Here is a 20,164-nt window from a genome sequence, read left to right on the forward strand (position 1 = left end):
AGGGGATTTTAAGGATGTGCTTAATAAGTTCATTCTTTTGCTATACACTAATTTTTAATTCAGAAAAGTCAGAAATGGTACATTTAGTAGAAAGATACATTATCTACTAATATTTATAATTTTAATAAACTCTGTAGTTCTATATTTCCACTTAGTCTGTTAGTTTGACAGTATATGGAATACAAAATATAACAACAAAGATGTGGTGTGGCGATAATGACTAATTTAATAGTTCCTAATAGCTTTAGGACCGATAGGTATTTTTCCTTTCTTATATGATAAATAATATTTTGTAATAGAAGATGGTATGTACCCCATTTGTTGCTCACAGATAATCTGTATTATGTACATTAGGGTAATACTAATAGAATAAACGTTTATAGCTGTTTCAAAGAAGATTTAAAACAGATACCTCTGTTTTGTCGTTTTCCTTTGACAAGTAGCAAAAAATCCTGTGACTATAATATGAAAAAAAATTTCAATAACTTGGAAGTAGTACAGCTGTTTAATGGAGTGTACGTACCTCTGAAAATATTACCTCACACTTCTGTAGATATCTGCTGTTTAAGGCTATTGTGTATCTGTGTCTTCCTGCTGACTGCACAGGGACTCTTGGACACAAATATATGAACCCTGCTATTACTTTTCCCCCTTTTAGGAGAATATGGAAGATTTTTCCTGAAGGTTACTGCAGCCTTTTGAGGCTCAGCTCTTAATAACTGTGTAATTTGGTGATTTCTGAAAGGACTATAAGTATTAGGAATTTTCTTCAAAACCCATCACAATTTGTAGACATGGGCCTGATCCAGCTCCTTGTTAGACTCTGTTACAACTTTTAGTGAAATAAAAATTGTGGACTTGCACAGCTTTAGATCCCAGGCTATTTTAAGGACTGAATCATCTAATTGAAGAAACAGTACAACAGTTTATTTTTCCTCTTAGAAAAGAAAGGAGCATGGAAAAAATAAACAAACAATGACAAATATAAAACCGGTAAAATTATTTTTTTTGTTTTCACTTGAATCAACTTGTCAGTCCACACTTGAGCAAGGAAGATTCATGGAATTAGATGGGTGCTTTTTTGAGATAGGAATAGTCCAAATTGGAAAAATACTAAATAAAATTCTCTATAAACACATATTCACTTCAAGTTCTAGGGGTATGCCTAGGTATTACGGGTAAGAATTTACTTACTTTGTAAGCAGGACAGTGCTCTACTGCACAGCTTCTTGTCTTCTGCTTAAAGAAATTATATTGATTATATATCCATGCTATTTCAAGTAATTGTAACCTAAGGGCGTCCCCTGTTTATTATTTGTAATCTGCTCTTTCATTCAGTACTAATTCCACATTGCAGAGAACTCCACATAATTTTCCATGCTAGAAGTTGTGTTTTATTTGTTATGCTCAAAGTCATAATAACCAGTTTAGGAATCTGGTAAAGCAGAGTTGTTTAAAAATAATTCTGTTTCTATTTCAGGTTTGAATTATTAGAGGTTTTGAGTTTTGATTCAGTGCGACGGCGAATGAGTGTAATTGTTAAATCTTCAACAGGTAGGGCCATCACATGCTGTTTCTTCTTACATGTTTTTGTTTCACTTGGATTTTTTCAGGTTTAGCAAAGAGTTAAGCATTAATCACAGTCTGTTTGCCTTTTTTTGTAAAAAAGGGGACCAGGTACCAGACTTGATAATTTGGACAGTTTTTGAAGAAAGATGTATTTGGTAATTTTGAATTCTATATGATGTCTCTTCTAGGTGATATATATCTGTTTTGTAAGGGAGCAGATTCTTCCATATTTCCTAGAGTTACAGAAGGCAAAATTGACCAAATACGATCCAGAGTTGAACGCAATGCAGTGGTAAGATTCCATTTTAATAAGCTGTTCCTGTGATGTCAGTGTCAAAAACAAGTGTTCTAACCTCCTGCTTGATCTGGTAACAGATTTGTCTTCCCAGGCACCGAGGTTATTTTATGGCGAAGTGCACGCAGACTGCGTGAGTAGCAGTCTGTGTCACTCCCCGGTTTGAATCTGTCTTTCATCTCATCTTCCAAGTGGCAGTTGTGGTGAGATATGAGTGCATTAGATAGGCACAGCTGTTATACCAAAGGTCATCAATTAGCTTTTCACTATGTCTCTATGGTGGTTTCATTTAACTTTTGAATGAAAGAAAAGGGAAAAACTTGACTGAAAATGTCATCCCTACTTTTAGTCCCCAGCCTTAGCCATTGTGACTTGCTGCCTTTGCTTTACAAGCTCTTAAAAGGGAAAATCAAGTAGAGCACAGTGTAGCAACAAATGCGCTTCTTAGGAAGAAACAGTGCAGTGATTATCCTTATACTTACATTTTTGCATGTTAGAAGCAAGCTAGAAACTGCCTGATCGCCTTTAAGAGAAATTCAGAACTTACTTTTACCTGAAAGGTAGTATCTGGAGTTGTAAAATACAACTTGTTGTTTGCTGTGTCCCCAAATGCTCAGAACCCATTGCAATGGAATATGACTGCCAGCCTTATCAGTAGGATAAAATTTACTGGCATCCAGTACTCAAACTGAAAACAAAGTATTATTACAAGTATGTGAAAAAATTCCTACAGTGTTACCTCCTTTTGTTTTGAAGAGAAACTTCAAAACTCTTTGCCAAAGAGCTTTGTTAAGCTTTACTGTATGAAACAGCTGTTTGATAATTACAAGTGAGGGATGCTAATGACACTGAAATAAGTGTTTTCATATCTTATCCATCCAGTGTCTGTCAAGAGAGAAATCCAGACCAACAGCTGTTTCTTCATCCTGCATAATTGGAAATAGGGCTGGCTCCTACATACAGAAGCTTCTGAAAGAAGATACAGGCAGCCACCTGGCACCTGCCCTTATCAATAGCAAGAGTCAGGGAGGTTTTTTAATACTTCTCCTTCTTGGGTTGGTAATAAGTAACTATATAAAGACTTACTGGATTAAAATTTATGAAGAAAAAGTGCCAGTTAAATGGTGTTGTGAGAGGCAATATATTTGAGGTGGCAAAACTCCCTTTTTGTGTTACAGTAGCTTTTTCCTGCCTTACACAGTCTATATATTCCCTCTCTTATTCATCACAGTCCAAAAGTCTTATCCAGTCTGAAACACCCAGAGCTAAATTCTAGTTTTCACTGGACTGAAACGACACAGTTCGATTTTCACTTCCAACACTCTGTGATGTTTTGTCTCTGTCTCTGCTGCAACACAGCATCAAAATCAGACTCTTCAGAGCTACTATTTGTGTTCTTGTTACTTACTCTGATTCATCCTGCCTAATTATACACAAGGTAGGGAACTCTTACCATGACTCTCCTTTCTCTGGTAATCTTGTACATCCAGTTGGGTGCCTGAGCTGTTTCTCTGCTGGAGGACTGAGGTTGTAACTGCTTCCAGAGCAGCACAGCATCGAGTTGACCCACGTCCTAGTCTAAACTATACTGGACTAGTCTATACTCACTTCACTATAAAACTGAGTAGTGAAACTCTTCATGTTAGTAGTAAAATAATTCCAGTTTTTCAAACATTCCAGCCTACACAACAGCAAGAAGTCTAAGAGGAGTTTTCTAAGAGGCATTTTGTTTCTTTTGATTACATTCTTTAGGAGGGACTGCGAACGTTGTGCGTTGCATATAAAAAGCTCACAGCAAAAGAATATAGCAATGTGCATAGGCTGCTTCAGAGTGCAAAGTTGTCCCTTCAGGATCGGGATAAGAAATTGGCAGGAGCATATGAGAAGATAGAAAGAGATTTTATTTTACTTGGTGCTACAGCTGTTGAAGATCGGTTAGTACATTTCTTAGTTTCTTATGTTTAGTGATGTTCTCAAAGTAGTTGGAGACTCTCTTGTATCTTTTTTTCTGGATTAGAGATTTATTTGAAAAACCCTTTATTTGAATCAATTCCATACCTTTAGCTTACTGAAGTTACATATGGTAACTTTATGATTGAGTAAGCTAGTAACAATAGTTAAGCATACAAAAATCAGTATATTCATACCATTTACATGCAGTTCATGTAATACTTTATTGAACAAATTGTGGGGAAAAGTTTTGGAGGAAAGAACTGCAAAATGGGTATTGAGGAAATGAAGGAAGAATCTTCATGTCTTAGAAAAAATGCAAAAACTTTGTTAAAACTGGGAGGAAGCAGTAACAACTCAGCAGTATTTCACTGACATCATTAGCTGAAGGCACTGAAAGTGTTTTAACTGAAATACTTGTCTGGGGAATGAAGCATCTTGTCTTTTATGCTGTGTAAATGAAAGGTGAGACTTTGAGCACTTTGAAAGTGCCAAAACCAGTTATTTATAATGTATCACTTCCCTCAACATTTTTAGAATCACACCTTTGGAAAATGCTTAGATATTATAACTTTTATTGAAAACTTTTACTTGGTTATTGAAACCTTTCACACCTCTGAATTTCTCATTTCTAAGCAATCTATCAATCTGTATTGTCAATTGACTTCTGCAGACTACAAGAAAAAGCTGCTGACACTATTGAAGCACTCCAGAAAGCTGGAATTAAAGTTTGGGTTCTGACAGGAGACAAAATGGAGACTGCTGCAGCTACTTGCTATGCTTGCAAACTCTTCCGGAGAAATACACAAATACTTGAGCTAACCACAAAGAAAATTGAGGAACAGAGTTTACATGATGTGCTTTTTGACCTAAGCAAAACTGTCCTAAGACACCATGGCACCTTAACCAGAGATACCTGCTCAGGGTAAGGAAAAAGTTGAATTTTCAAGCAAGTAAAGAGCTTCTGTGCATTTCATCAACCATTTAATGATTGATCAATTACCTTAAGAGCAGCAGCATACTATGTTTCAGTTGTTAAAGTGTGAATTATTATATGGCAATTAAGTGTAAGTTTGTTCCACGTAAGTTTAAATTTTCATGGTTCTTTATCTCATTTCTGGTATTATTTTAACTGTTAAAATAAAAACCACACTGACATTGTAATTATATATTTTTCCACTGCAAAAATTCTTGGAAAAAAATATTATCAAACAAAGTTCTGTTTCAAACTTTTAAAAAGGAGGCAGATAGGATATATTTGCATCTTCAGAGCTAGTATGATAGTACTTTCTTGATACAATGAAAGCCACAGAGAGCAACAATATATGGCCCTCTTTTTAGGGAAGATTATGCTACAGTTACAGAGAGGTGACAGGCATCAGTGTAGTACCATAATACACTGCTGTGCATAAAATACTTAAAGTGCCCTAAATCATGAAGGAATGTGTGTTTTGTGTAGAAGGGCAGGTATGTATACAGAAGTGAAACATAACATGAAATATGATAGAAAATGGCATTAAAAAAGCAAAAAACAGGTAAAGTGTGAATTACGCCTCGTATAGGTACTGAAGCTTTGTAGCTGGTACACATTACATGCTCTTTTTTTCCCCACTGTAAATACCTAAGAATTGGATTCTAATACATTTGTATCATCTAAGGATGTTAAGAAAAAAGTTAGTTTCTTCCAGACTTAATAGCAGATATTTGTTTTGTTTTTCTTTTTAATATGGAACCATCTAGCAAGTACATTTTATATGCCTTTGAAACAAGTATGTAGTAAAGGAACAACAAGCTAATAAAAATGTGTGATATTATTTTAGCAGAGAGTTTCTGTAACACAGACTTACAGCTTGAAACTCTAGGCCAGAGCATTTTTCTTATCTCTCCTTACACATTAAACCCCATTGGTCTTATGTGTATATTCAGTTAAATAAATAATATTTCTTTATGTTATCCATACCACATTTTGCTTGCGTCTCACAGGTCTTAAAAATTACGTGTAAATGTGTTTGTTGATCTTGTTATGCAGTACCAATTTTCTAGACATTAAGACTCATCAGAATTTTTTGTCATTGGCTCCGGAGTTGGAGAATGTGCTAAGAAACAGTTCTGCCTGGATGTTCAAATTCAGGCCAGAATTTTTTCACTATAATACATCAAACATTCAGTACATTTCCTAAACTTCATAATAATGCATATTTGGTTGATACAATTGTATACTAATGGCTTTGCTCTGTTTGTGCCAGTGGTACCAAAGTGCTAAAAAGATCTGTGAACTGCTATTAAATATAGTTTACAGTACTTTATATTATTTGTCAAAAATAGCTTGTGTTCTAGTATTGAAGATGGAAATTCTTAAAATACATTAATATTAATAAATATGGTGTTTTCCTCACAAACATTGATCCTGGTGAAAATATTTTTGTTGCAAACCCACGCACAGTGGTATAACCTTGGAGCACTGAAACTAGAGCACAAATAAACCTCAGTGTATGTTCATACAACACTCACTGCTGACCCGGAGCCTGAGGCTGCTGTGTGATGTAGGCCAATCCTGCTGCTCTCAAGTAAGCTGCTGCAGGAAAACTGCTCTTGTAGTGTGGGCCGTCTTCCCCCATTGCTCAGCATGTGTTATTGTGGTAAACTGTGCTTGACTTCTAGCAAGGCCCAGATTATTATAGGTATACTAGTAATCGATTAATGTATATAATAATATCTTGTCATATATAACACATAATTATTATATTTTAATAGTATAATTAAAGGTATACCTGTATCACGTGTAGCCACCACACTAAATGCAAAGTATACATACTGTAAATGTAGACAGTGGCATTACCTCTCCAGGCCAGCAAATCTCTTTAGGTGTTTCCTTCAAAGTATGGCTTTCTTCCTTAAATATAGACTCTTGGGAAAAAAAATATTTTGTTCATCAAAATAGATTTCAGAATACCAAAGGCCTTTCCATTCAACTTTTTTCTCTATGTTATGGAATGTGCCACAAAATTAACCTTCTTGGAGCCCTTTCAAACCAAACTTGAAAGGTCATTAATTGTACACTCGTATTCACTGCCTAAGAATCCGTGGTATCAAGTTTCTGTCTTTGAACTGCTGAAGCACTGAATATTTTCAACATTATCTAGTATTTTAAAATGTCATAAATACCACTCCTATACAAGGAATTTCCTTTAGAAGTATATTAATTTTGCAGTATTGCACACGTTATTTTTTCATTAATTATCAAAAAAAAAGAACTGTTGCCAAATATAAAATATATATGAGGATTTTACGGTGACTCTTCATTTGTATTTTATCCCTGGACAGACTTTCAACTGATATGCAAGATTACAGTTTAATTATCGATGGAGCAGCATTATCGTTAATAATGAAACCAAGGCAAGATGGGAGCTCTAGTAACTACAGAGAGCGCTTTCTTGAAATATGCAGGAACTGCAGTGCAGTGTTATGCTGTCGAATGGCACCTCTGCAAAAAGCACAGGTTTGTGTTCTGCTTTGTAATTGCTCATTAGCTGTGCACATACGTAAATATTGAAAGTTAACACTCTGTGTGGCTTATTATGGTGACTTGAAATGTTTCCATTCACTTTTGTATCTTCTAAAATGGAGAAAGCCAAAAAAACAAAAAAAAAAGGGGGGGGGGGGAGAGGAGAGGGAAGAATTTCTACTGACAAGCAATTTAGATAATGGAATGCTAAAATGGCACCCAGCTGTGCACCTGAGTTTGATTTATGTACATGTTGTGCAAATTTTATGTTTGGTACATGCTGGTAAATGAACATATTTATTGAACTGAACTAATTGCTTCCTTTTGAACCTAACAAGCTTTGAATAGTTTACTATCTGTTGATACTATGAGAATGTGCATTATTTATTACTGTAGAGTGATATTTCTTCTGTGTTTTTAATATAAGTGGAAAGCCAAGAAAAAAGTCTGAACAGAAAAATGTGTGCAGTATCATTTTTAAGTACTCCTTCACCGTTGTATACTAGTTTATATCGAGTAAAAACATACCCTTCCATTACTGAAGCATCTCAGTATAGCTGGAGAACTTTAAAGGAAACAAACATTGGAATATCCTTTCTTCTTTTTTTTCTTTCAGACTGTCTTTTTCTTAGTGCTCAGGTTCAACATACGTAGCTCTTAGTCATTTTAACAAATGTATTTAGTACACAGCAGCTCATGCGGTGCCAAATTTACAGAAGCAATCATGGAGAGATGTGAAGTAAAATTCTTGGATAGTTAGATATATACAGACTCTAATTATCTTTTCTTAAATAGTAGGAACAAATTTCAGCACAGTTAAGAAAGCAAAATCAGTCTTTAGTTTCAGGATTTCTTTGCATGCTCTGTCACTGGAGCCCTTTTAATTTATTAATGCATTTATACAGCATTTATACATATATAAGCGATCTCAACATCATCTTCCTTTCTTCTGCTCTTCCTTCCTTCTGTCCATCTTTCTCAAAATAGTTTGGAAGGTTCTGAAAACTGTTATTATATCTTTGGAGCAAATTCTTTTAATGTGAAGAAACTACTGTGATCTTTATCCATTGGGTAATACTGGTTTTGTATCCCTTCACAGAATTTCTTACGTTGTTGTGTTGGTAATTTTTAATTAATTGCATCCTCATGAACACTATGCAAACCATTACAGAGAAGAGTTATTAACACTGGTTTTTTCCAGATTGTAAAATTGATCAAGTTATCAAAGGAGCATCCTATCACATTAGCAATTGGTGATGGAGCAAATGATGTCAGTATGATTCTAGAAGCACATGTTGGTATAGGTAAGTGTGCTTTTTAGACTATTAATTCAAATGGAATGAGAAAAAACATGCCTTAAAAATTGGCAGTCTCAAAGACTCAAGTTATGCATTTTATAGACAAAATTTTGTGAATTTACTGCAGGAATTCTATGAGGTACAATGGTGATCTCTTACTAGATCTACGTCACAGCATTCTTGTATTTTTTTAAAAATTGTATCTTTGAAGTAGTTATTCAATTGTTAAACAGCTTCATCACTTTTTTTTTAAGGAATCATTGGCAAAGAAGGTCGTCAAGCAGCGAGAAACAGTGACTATGCAATACCTAAATTTAAACATTTGAAAAAAATGTTGCTTGTTCATGGGCATTTTTATTATGTTAGGATATCTGAACTTGTGCAATACTTCTTTTATAAGGTAGGAGAATGCTTATTTTAAATACATAAATCTCAAGAACTTACGTGGTAGTATCTAACTATACACAATTTGCACAGTCAATGGTACAAAATAATTCCGTAAAGAGATTTTGTTGAGTGCCAGATGCAAAGCTGAAATGGGATTATTGGTTTTCTCCAGACCATGAAGTGAAATAGTTTTTATATGGATACATTATGTAATCTGGGGTATGTTTAAAAGCAAAATTTGCATTGTCTTTTTATTTTTTTCTCTCTTTTACAAATTCCAGCACAGATTGTTCTACTTATTTTCAGTACTTTCTAGGTTCTCTCTGCAGTGACCGTTTAAATCAAGATGGAAATAGTATTTGAGAACTTAGCATAACCTAATTTACATTAGTTTCTAAATTCATTTGGATAATATAGGTGGAGAAAGTTTATGATGTGCATCCCCCTGTTTAGACAGTTTTGTTATGTCTTATGTTGGGATCCAATCAATGTTCTTTCAGTAAGCAGTGAAAGATTTTAGAAAGGAATCTTGAGAAGATAGTTCAAGGTCTTAGTATTTGACTGTGTGTGTAGGTATCAGTGGATGACTTTCGGAGTGACAGGTGGAAAAATCTTAAAATTGTTTTTCTGGGACCCATGCTTGCTTATCACAGTTTGTGGCCTACTCTGGATTGTGCCTTATTTGCCTTGCATTAACTGAGCTGTGCTCCTGGATCACAAAAGTAATTGCCTGTGAATTTTGAAACTATAGCCTTGTAAGTTTGCTTTCAAAATATTTCAAGTATTTTGCTTAACAGTATGTCGCGAGCCAGTACCGGGGGGCTACTTATGTGGGGAAGAAAAGAACAGTTTCCCACACAGTACTACTGTAAAATTACAATGTTGATGTGTAATGTATGCAGCTCTTCCTGCTGTTCTTGCAGTGTTTACTATTAGTAGTGTTATAAAACTATGAAATACATAGCTAGCATTGTACAGCATCTAAATTAGTAATGATATTTATCTTGATGTCTGTGTCACTTTGTCTTTCAGAATGTCTGCTTCATTTTTCCTCAGTTTTTATATCAGTTCTTCTGTGGGTTTTCACAGCAGGTTAGTTGCTCTTTTTTCCCTCACTGTCACATTTTCTCTATGGATTTAAGAGAAAAAATTGATCTCTTAGCACTTTTCAGCCAAAAAAATTTCTGGGTTAGTTTAGACAGTGTAAAAAGAAGAGCATCACTTTCAGTTCATATGGTTTTCAGTGGCAATTGCAGTTAAGTTACAGAAATTAATTTTATGGATTATCGTAAAAGCAGTGTAATTTTGAAAGTCAAAGAAAACAGGAAGCCAACATTTGGAACGGCAATGCCAAGTGAAATGTCTGTGGGAAGTGTAGTCTGTTAGGTTCAAGGTTATTGAACAATGACAGAGGCAATCCTGAAAAGTAAGAAATCTAACTAGTGGTTAATTTTTAATACTCAGAATGAAAATGGAAGAAGAAACTTTTCCCCCCTTTCTGCAGAAAAATCCACCTCTTGTTTCTTCTGAGTGAGGGAACAAAAAAAAGAATAATAACCAGACTTAAACAAAAAGGATTTTTTTTTCAGGATTAAATTGGAAAAGAGGAGGACTTAATTGGGACAAAATAGTACTGTTACTTTGAATTTGTGGAATGTCTCAAAAAAGAGCTCCAGGAGGAGTAAAAATGATGGAACTATTTTTTTTTTTCCTGTTTTGGTCTTAATTTCAAATGACCACTGAAAACTTTGAGGGTTATTACTAAACACTGGTAGGAATTGGCTACAAAAGCATGTCTTGATGAAGAGTTAGTTTCATTTCCTGTTCTTTTAGGTGCTAATTGTAATTCTAAATCAAAATGAGAGTTGTGACAACAATTTTTGTGGCATAAATTATCACCAAACAGGTTTTGGGAAATAAACAACTCATGCAAATAATGGCATGATGTGGTAAATTTGAGGGCTAGTTATAATGATGATACATACATGCAAAAATCGTTCAGTGGGAAGAAGAATCAAAGACATGTTGGGGTGTTTCTTTGTACAGCACATTGCAGTCCCCCACAGCTGAAGAACCTGTGGAATACTCCCCCTTCCTCCTTGCACGCCTCCATGTTATGTGGACAGGGGAGGGCAGGCAGATGTGCCAGAGAGGAATTGAGGAATTTCTGCCTCTACAGGAATCTGCTGTTACTCAGTTTGGGTAGTTTGGAGTTGGTCTTACAGCTGAAAGGCTGGAGGGACTGATATGTGGACCATACTGTTAAAATGATGTTTTATTTGGCCTTTTTTTTTTTGTCCTCCAGATGAATGGGGTGCAAGTGCAGTTATGCCTTATTTCACTTAGCAGCTGTCAGGGGATGTTTGCCTCCATTCTGAAGCAATATAGCTTTGTTTTTTATGAAGAGGTTAACTCATTCATTTTAAATCAAGTGTCAGGCAGTGGATTGTGTTTTAAAGTAGCTGATTTAGTTCTTTGTCATCTCCAGACTTTATACGATACTGCGTATCTAACACTGTACAATATCAGCTTCACTTCCCTTCCTATCCTCTTCTACGGTCTAATGGAACAACATGTCAGTGCAGACACACTCAAGAGAGAGCCTTTCTTATACAGGTAAAATTAACACATTGTGCCCCAGAATTTGACTGACTGGTTGTGGAATCTAACCCTGTCCTTCTGATTTCTATGTAAGGTTCCAGTAGAAAATCAGTTACACTGCAACAGAAGGGTTGAAGGCCACATGCACAGCCTCTAAACTACGATAGACATGTGCTTTTAAATGTATATTTACATACTGTAATCCACACCATTCTTTTGCTACTATAGTGAAGGAGAGCAAAATAGAAATTACTGTTCTACAAATCAAAATACTATTTGTTTTAGTACTCTATATTTCCTCTAGCCAAGGGGAACAGAAGCATTTTAAAAAGAGGTGACATATTGTTTCTTTTATTCTGAAAGAAAAGAGGACTGCATGGTAGAGTGTTATATGATGGGATGTGTTCTGTCTGGTCTGCAACATTGTCCTCTGCATATTGTTGACTCACTTCTGGGAACTGAAATGGTGACTGGTTTAGGTACTCAGCCACTTGAAATACTGTTCTTGCCAATTGAACTGCATGCAGCCATCTGAATTAGCAACAGTGCCCAGTTTTGGTTCTTGTAGCTGCAAAATTAGCACATTTTAGAGTGGTACCAGTCAATAATCAAAGAGAAAACTTTTTTGAGCGGTAATAACTAGATACCTGAAGGTTAATCAATGCAATGATAGGTTTTTACCCATGAAATTGAAGAGGAATAAAAGATATTACTGTCAAAACCAAATCGCCCTGTTTTTTATTTTCTCTTCTATATTTTAAATGTTTGGAGTTTAAAAATGGTCTTTCAGAAGGTCTTTTTTTTGTTTTTGACAGCTGGCAGTGGTTGTTCCATTAAAACACTTGGTTTTTTATATCTAACAGAGTCTAAGCTGTTTTGTGCAATAGTGCAGTTCTTGGCCAGATGAGGCTGCTGTTGGACACAAAGGGGTTTGCACTGTATATTGTCAATCTAGATGGAGAAATAACTTCATATGGTCATCAGACAGTTCTTAAAAGTGCATCTTGCGAAGGTGTTGGTTGGTAGCAAATGTTTCTGTAATTCAGGCTTTTCATTTAACTGTGTTATGATTTATTCCAATGTGTTTTATGTTATGTGCCAAGTTGATACACATCCATTCTGTGGGCAAGAACTAAAGTAGTAATATTTAAATTTTTCTGGAATAACAAAATGCAGGCTAGTGAACAGTTCTGTTGTTCCCTGTATTTTTTGTGGGAAAACATGCAAGAAATCAAATTTGACCTGAAGCTTCAGCTCAACTGTAAAATCCTTGTTTCACATGTTTCACATAAAATTATTTTGTTTTGTTACAATATTCTGTGGAAACGTACCTCATGGGAAATAGTCTCCAGAGACCTCTAGTGTTTCTATTTAAAATCTACAGTGGATCATCACATGCACAGCAAATACTGGAAAACAGATACCTTCTGTAAAAAGATTGAAAAGTAAATGGGTGCAGCACAGGAGAATTCACTGTACATTTGAAATAAGCAAAATTAAAGGCAGCAGTTAAAAAGGTTAAGTAAAAATTAAATAAAAACACTAAAGAGAAGACATTCAGGAAGGCTCTGGATGTAAAGCAGCAGACAGTTGTAATGTGGAAATGTATTTTTGTGCATGCAGTCTCTTAATTGTTTTTCCCTCAAAAAACTTGAGAGTGGCATAATTTGTTAAGGCTTTTTGAACATGCTGATAATGAGTGCATCTATCTTGTTGTACACAGAGATGTTGCCAAGAATGCTTTGCTGCGCTGGCGTGCGTTTATTTATTGGACATTCCTAGGAGTGTTTGATGCTGTTGTATTTTTCTTTGGTGCCTATTTCTTGTTTGAAAACACAATTGTGACCAGCAATGGACAGGTTAGTGTTGGATTTGATCAGTCAATCAAAGGTAAATTTTTTAATGTTGATTGTGCTATGAACATAGTTTTAATTCTTTTCTTCAAGATTTCCAGCACAGGTGGTAACTGTTTTATGAGTGAGGATGAGACAGGGTTATCTGTTTAGCAAAGTCTGAAGTATGCAATAGGAATTATGTATATCAGTAAACAGAGGCATAGGACTAGGTTAACTTAGGAGTAATATATATCATAAATTCCAAGTATTCCTTCAGAATTTACAGTGTAACTTTTCTGTTTCATGCTTAACATGCATCTGATAAATATCTGTTTAGCATATCAAAAGACTCTTGGTAAAGCAGTTAAGAATTATAGTAAAAGAGCTTAAATATAATAAGCTTTTAAATATTTTAATTATTTTTTACATATGGCAGCTTCAAATAATCTATCTACTTGCTTTGCAGTCACATGAATGCAAATTTTAGGAACTTTTGCATTTTATTTATTTTACCCATTGATATTTTGGTCTGTTTTATTTGTGTGCTTTTTTTCTTTTTGCTACTTGCTTCTCTCCTATCCTCAGCTAATGACAACCAGCACTCACATGGTAAGACTATTGTGGTTTTGTCATGATATCCTTTTCATCTTTCACTGTTCTTTAATTAAACTGTTAAAGAGCAGTAAATTATTTCCTATAATTTCAAAATATCACTTAGACTTATAGATAGTAATGTTCTTTATTGCTACTTTAGAAGTACTTAAAATATAAAGAACTTCTATAGAGTATAAAGTATACTAAGGTATACGAGCTGTGGTAAAGAGCCATGAAACTTAAAAAAATAAGTAGGCTTTTTGCTTCCTTGTATTTTTTTATTTTATTCTGTGCTTTTCTGTAACCTACATTTTGTTGCTGACTCTCTGCTATAGAAAATTTAGTACAGCATATGCTGTAAAATGCTTGAATGGCTTTAGAAAAGACCCTCAAAGTGAGTGAGAAAATAAACTGTGTACACTTTTGTTGCCTATATATAATGTTTATGTTTGCTAGAAATACAATATTCAAGTATCATAAAATGCTCTTTTTGGCATCTGTTGGGGAAAATGAACTTCTAGTGTGAGTGAGAAAGGTTTTCTGAGGACAGAATGAATATCCATTAGACATAATTATGTACTGCAGCACTTCTTTTCCTGGTACCATTATGCTCTGTTAGATGTTAAAAATGCTGCATCAGCTCATATTTATAGTGCTGAAAATTAGACTTCTCATACCTGTAAACATTTTGTAAAACAAACATTCTGACTGGGTCCCTTTTTGAAATTTTAGTGTGTTTCTGTTGCACACATTCAGTCAAATTCTTGATAAAGCTCTAAAGCCAGCCCAACTTCAGATTTTTAACGTTTATATCTACAGCTAGATATATATATATATATGTTAATATTTGATGATAAAATGTGGTGTTTGATGAGCCATTCAGACTCGAGTGACAGAGTGAGTTAGAAAATTCATCATTACTCAGCACGATACTTGAGTGTATGTAGAAAACTTACAGATACTGAGCTGCAATTTTAGATTCCAAGGCTTGAAAATGCTAGTCTTCAGGAATAGTCAGAGATACACGTGAGTTCACACATACATTAATTCTAATTGGTGTTGATGGTTATTTCCAAGTATTCAAATTATGGTCACATCTGAAAAAAGTCCATGAAAAAGTAGAAGATTTGAAAGGTTTACTGCAAGAATATGTCATTATGGATCAGGGAATAGGCAGAACTCAGGAAAGGGGATAAAATGGCTGAAAGTAACATTAATGCCATAAATTATATAAGATGATTCAAGCTAGGTTGCAAATTGTTAAAATGGGTGTTGAAACAAAAATTTTTAATTCCTCTTTCCCTCCAGAAATGAACTAATCACTGTTGTTGCAAAACTAGTAAAAAGTGAAGAAAGTGAATGTCTTTCAGTTAGATTGATGCCTGCATCAGACTAAAATTTACATACCGTTGAGCTTTCTTCCAAACAATCCCCCTGGGATGTTTCTCAGAATTCAGAAGTTTGTTTGAAAATGTTTGTATGCCATAGAGTGATGCTACTAGGATACTTTTAATCACTGAGGTTTACTTCTTAAATGCCTACCTCAATAATTTCAGGGTAAACAAAACTAAGATGCTAATTGTATTAATTGTTGTTATTCGTGTGTGGTGTTCCCCTTTGGATATGACATCATGGTTGGTGTTGAAAAACATAGTTAGAGACTAACTACACAAGGAAGGTGAGGAGAAGAAGAGAAAGCACCATATAATTAATTGCAGATTGTAAATTTTGTCTTTGTTTACCCTTATAATAAAATGTATTACTTGTGTGGATTTTATTTTAACATTCGATGCAGGGTGGATTAAATATAAATGTGAAGCTGGGTTCAGAGATAGGTGTGAGAAACTAGCTTAAAAGGAATAACAGAATGGGAAATGCTAACCAGCAGGAAGGAAGAGAAATGAGTAGAATGACAAACTGGAACATGAAACTGGATCAAGAAGGACAGTCACAGAAGGAGGGGAAGTCTTGGGTAGGCTGGGAGCAGAGCACAGAAAAATAGTTGTTAATAAACTAGATGCTAACAAACAGATTTTAAAAAGAGTGATTCACAGCTTGAAGACATGAGTATTATCTTGAAATAGTCAATGCTGAAAACACCTTGTTTTTGTAACTCACTCTATTCCATATTGGTCTGCTTACCTTTCTCTGCATCAAATTAGCAGCCTTATGGAGTCTAGTGTCCCTGTAATATGACCTTGTTTTTTGAGCCAAAAAGTTGGGCAGGTGAAGGGTTTAGTTGTACCCTGATGCTTTTTATCTAGCCTGACAAACAGAGACAGGGGAACATTGTTTCAACTATTTTAATCTAGTGGCTTTTATTGGAAATATGAACATGTCTGTTCAGTATACAGAAACTTAGATGCAAAATAAGACATGAAGATATTCTAAAATGTAACTGGAAAAAGAAAGCTGGTAAATGGCGTAATTTGAAGCTCCTGAAACAGATTTTTGCCCAGTTCTAGCTGATTTTTATTTTTTTAGGGCACACAAAATATTGTATTAATGGCATGACCCTATAAAATGTTTATATATCTTAAGGAAAATGTTGAAGTGCTGAATGTTTTCTGTGTTCTGTACACTTGGTTATGTACACTTGTGGCCATGGATGGTTATGTACTTTTTAGGAAAGATAGGGCGGGGAAGCGAGGTGGTGGAGTTGCTCTTTATGTGAGAGAGCAACTAGAATGTATTGAGTTTTGTGTAGGGGCTGATGAGGGGCAAGTGGAAAGTCTGTGGGTAAGAATTAAGGGGCAGGCTGGTGTGGGTGATACAGTTGTGGGGGTCTACTACAGACCTCCTGACCAAGGCAGGGAGGTTGATGAGGCTTTCTACAGGCAGCTGACAGTAGCCTCACAACTGCAGTCCCTAGTCCTCATGGGAGATTTTAACTACCCCGATATTTGCTGGAAGACTCACACAGCCAGCCTTTCACAGTCTAGGAGGTTCCTCCAGTGCATTGATGACAGCTTCTTAATGCAAATGGTGGACAAGCCGACTAGAAGAGGAGCGCTGCTGGATCTTGTACTAACCAACAAGGAGGGCCTTATTGAAGCAGTGGTGGTCAATGGCAACCTTGGCTGCAGTGACCACGAGATGGTGGAGTTCAGGATCCTGTGTGGAAGGAACAGAATACCCAGTAGGACCAGAACCCTGGACTTCCACAAGGCAAACTTTGGCCTCCTCAATCAACTGTTAAGGGATTCAAGGACCACTTCTTGCAAGCACAGGATCAGAGCATCCCAAGGGTTAGGAAATCTAGTAAGGGAGCTAGGAGACCAGCATGGTTAAAAAAGGAACTGCTGGGCAAACTTAAGTGGAAAAGGAAAATCTAGATCATGGAAGGAGGGGCTGGTCACTTGGGAGGAATATAGGAATGTTGTCAGAGAATGTAGGGAGGCAATTAGGAAAGCTAAGGCCTCCTTGGAACTTAACCTTGCAAGTCAGGTTAAGGATAATAGAAAGAGCTTTTTCAAATACATAGCTAACAAAACTAACACTAGAGGCAATATTGGCCCACTGAGGAATGAGGTGGGAGCCCTGGTGACAGAGGATATAAAGAAGGCAGAGGTGCTGAACACCTTCTTTGCCTCTGTCTTTACTCCTGCAGGATTTCCCCATGAGCCCCAGATTCATATAGCCCCAGAAGTAGTCAAGATAGGTGAGGACATAGTAGATGAGGATTGGGTTAGGGATCAGTTGAGTAATCTGGACATCCACAAATCGATGGGTCCGGATGAAATGCATCCAAGGGTGCTGAGGGAGCTGGCGGAGGTCATTGCTAGGCCACTCTCCATCATCTTCAGTAAGTCATGGGTAACAGGAGAGGTGCCTGAGGACTGGAGGATAGCAAATGTCACTCCAGTCTACAAGAAGGGCAAGAAGGAGGACCCGGGTAACTATAGACCGGTCAGCCTCACCTCCATCCCTGGAAAGGTGATGGAACAACTTGTTCTTGTCACTATCTCTAGGCATATCAAGGACATGGGGGTCATCAGGAGCAGTCAGCATGGTTTTATCAAGGGTAAATCATGTTTGACTAACCTCATAGCCTTCTATGAGGAAATTACTAGGTGGATAGATGATGGTAGAGCAGTAGATGTGGTTTATCTTGATTTCAGTAAAGCATTTGACACCGTCTCCCACAGCATCCTTGTAGATAAGTTGATCAGGTATGGGTTTGGTGATCAGGTAGTGAGGTGGATTAGGAACTGGTTGATGGGAAGGAGTCAGAGTTGTAGTCAATGGGGCAGAATCTGGTTGGAGGTGTGTGACCAGTGGAGTCCCTCAGGGGTCGGTACTGGGACCGGTGTTGTTCAACATCTTCATCAACGACCTGGATGAGGGTATAGAATGTACCCTCAGCAACTTTGCTGATGACACTAAGCTGGGAGGAGTGGCTGACACACCAGGAGGCTGTGCTGACATTCAGAGAGACTTAGACAGAGAGAGAGAGAGAGAGCTGGGCGGGGAGAAACATGATGAAATTCAACAAGGGGAAGTGTAGAGTTTTGCATTTGGGGAAGAACAACACGATGTCCCAGTATAGGTTGGGGGCTGACCTGCTGGAGAGTAGTGTAGGTGAAAGAGACCTGGGGGTCCTGGTAGACAGGAGGATGACCATGAGCCAGCAATGTGCCCTTGTGGCCAAGAAGGCCAATGGCATCCTGGGATGCATTAGAAAGGGTGTGGTTAGTCGGTCAAGAGAGGTTCTCCTCCTCCTCTATTCTGCATTGGTGAGGCCGCATCTGGAGTATTGTGTCCAGTTCTGGGCCCTTCAGTTCAAGAAGGACAGGCAACTGCTTGAGAGAGTCCAGCGCAGAGCTACTAAGATGATTAAGGGAGTGGAACATCTCCCTTATGAGGAAAGGTTGAGGGAGCTGGGTCTCTTTAGCTTGGAGAAAAGGAGGCTGAGGGGTGACCTCATCAATGTTTACAAATATGTAAGGGGTGAGTGTCAGGGAGATGGAGTTAGGCTTTTCTCAGTGATGACCAGTGATAGGACAAGGAGTAATGGATACAAATTGGAGCACAGGAGGTTCAAGGTGAATATCCGAAAAAAAATTTTTACTGTGAGAGTGACAGAGTACTGGAACAGGCTGCCCAGGGAGGTTGTGGAGTCTCCTTCACTGGAGACATTCAGAACCCACCTGGATGCGTTCCTGTGTGATGTACTCTAGGTGACGCTGCTCTGGCAGGGGGGGTTGGACTAGATGATCTTTCGAGGTCCCTTCCAACCCCTAGGATTCTATGATTCACATTTTAAAGTAATGAAATGGTTACTCAGAATAATGAATCATTCAAACAGTCATTTGTTTATTTTTTAAATTATTTTCCATTCCTAGTTCATCAGATTATTTCAGCCTAGTTTCATACAGATTTCTGTCTTGTGAGTGGCTGTACTCTCCATTCAGAGTTTGTCCCACGGCAGCACATTCCTGTGATCACTTGCCCTTGGAGAATCCCTGTCATCTGATATTAGGCAAGCTCATATAGAATAATTTACATGACAAGGGACCCTGGAGATGATTCAGTTCAACTCTGTTCTTTGTGCTGGGCTATTTGAAATAAAGTTTCTCAAAGTTTCGGGTAGTCTTTTTCAAGTTTTGACTATCCCTGATGATGGAGATTCCATTACCTTCCTGGGCAACCTGTTTCAATGTTTTTCTGCCTTCATGGTGAAAAAAATTTTTCCTAATACCTAAGCAAAATTTTTCATGTTGCTGAAGAGAGGTCTCTTCCAGTTCTTCATCTTTGTAGTTGTTCTTCAAATATTTGTGGGCAGCTTTTAGGTTATATCTTAACCTCCCCTCTGCCAGACTAAATCAGTCCTTCAGCTTCTCTTCACAGGAGAACCACAGACTGCCAACCACCTTGGTTGCCTGCCACTTGATCCTTTCCAGTCTTTTTCACACGTCTCCTGAATTGAGGGGCCTAAAACTGGGCATGATGTTCCACATTGTTGAGTGCTCTTTTCCATCCCAAGCTTTGCTGTTAAGTGTAAGGAGCAGGTTTTGCTCATGAAGACTAATATCCAGAGTATTGAAAACTTAAACATTTTTTTTAATACCTTCCACTAGATTGTCTTACTACTCTGTCAGTTGAGTTATATTTTCCCCTTGAAATAAGT

General features: G+C 36.8%; 1 protein-coding gene across 5 annotated transcripts in view; it reads left to right on the forward strand.

Moving 5' to 3' along the window:
- Positions 1 to 20,164, forward strand: part of ATP11A (ATPase phospholipid transporting 11A) — a 127,709-nt gene that overhangs the window by 94,873 nt on the left and 12,672 nt on the right. For 3 of the 5 annotated variants that reach the window (XR_007889336.1, XM_051617655.1, XM_051617679.1), the window contains exons 16-26: positions 1,481 to 1,554; positions 1,758 to 1,861; positions 3,617 to 3,798; positions 4,488 to 4,739; positions 7,139 to 7,313; positions 8,521 to 8,623; positions 8,872 to 9,017; positions 10,037 to 10,096; positions 11,493 to 11,620; positions 13,329 to 13,464; positions 14,026 to 14,049. Coding sequence is in view for 4 of the 5 variants with exons in the window: in XM_051617655.1 (XP_051473615.1) it covers positions 1,481 to 1,554; positions 1,758 to 1,861; positions 3,617 to 3,798; positions 4,488 to 4,739; positions 7,139 to 7,313; positions 8,521 to 8,623; positions 8,872 to 9,017; positions 10,037 to 10,096; positions 11,493 to 11,620; positions 13,329 to 13,464; positions 14,026 to 14,049 (1,384 nt within the window). In the remaining variant the exon portion in view is untranslated. The remainder of the gene's footprint in view (positions 1 to 1,480; positions 1,555 to 1,757; positions 1,862 to 3,616; positions 3,799 to 4,487; positions 4,740 to 7,138; positions 7,314 to 8,520; positions 8,624 to 8,871; positions 9,018 to 10,036; positions 10,097 to 11,492; positions 11,621 to 13,328; positions 13,465 to 14,025; positions 14,050 to 20,164) is intronic. The other 2 variants (XM_051617669.1, XM_051617687.1) reach the window with 1 other exon arrangement.

This window comes from Apus apus, chromosome 1 (genome assembly GCF_020740795.1).
Source record: "Apus apus isolate bApuApu2 chromosome 1, bApuApu2.pri.cur, whole genome shotgun sequence".
Classification (NCBI taxonomy): domain Eukaryota; kingdom Metazoa; phylum Chordata; class Aves; order Apodiformes; family Apodidae; genus Apus; species Apus apus.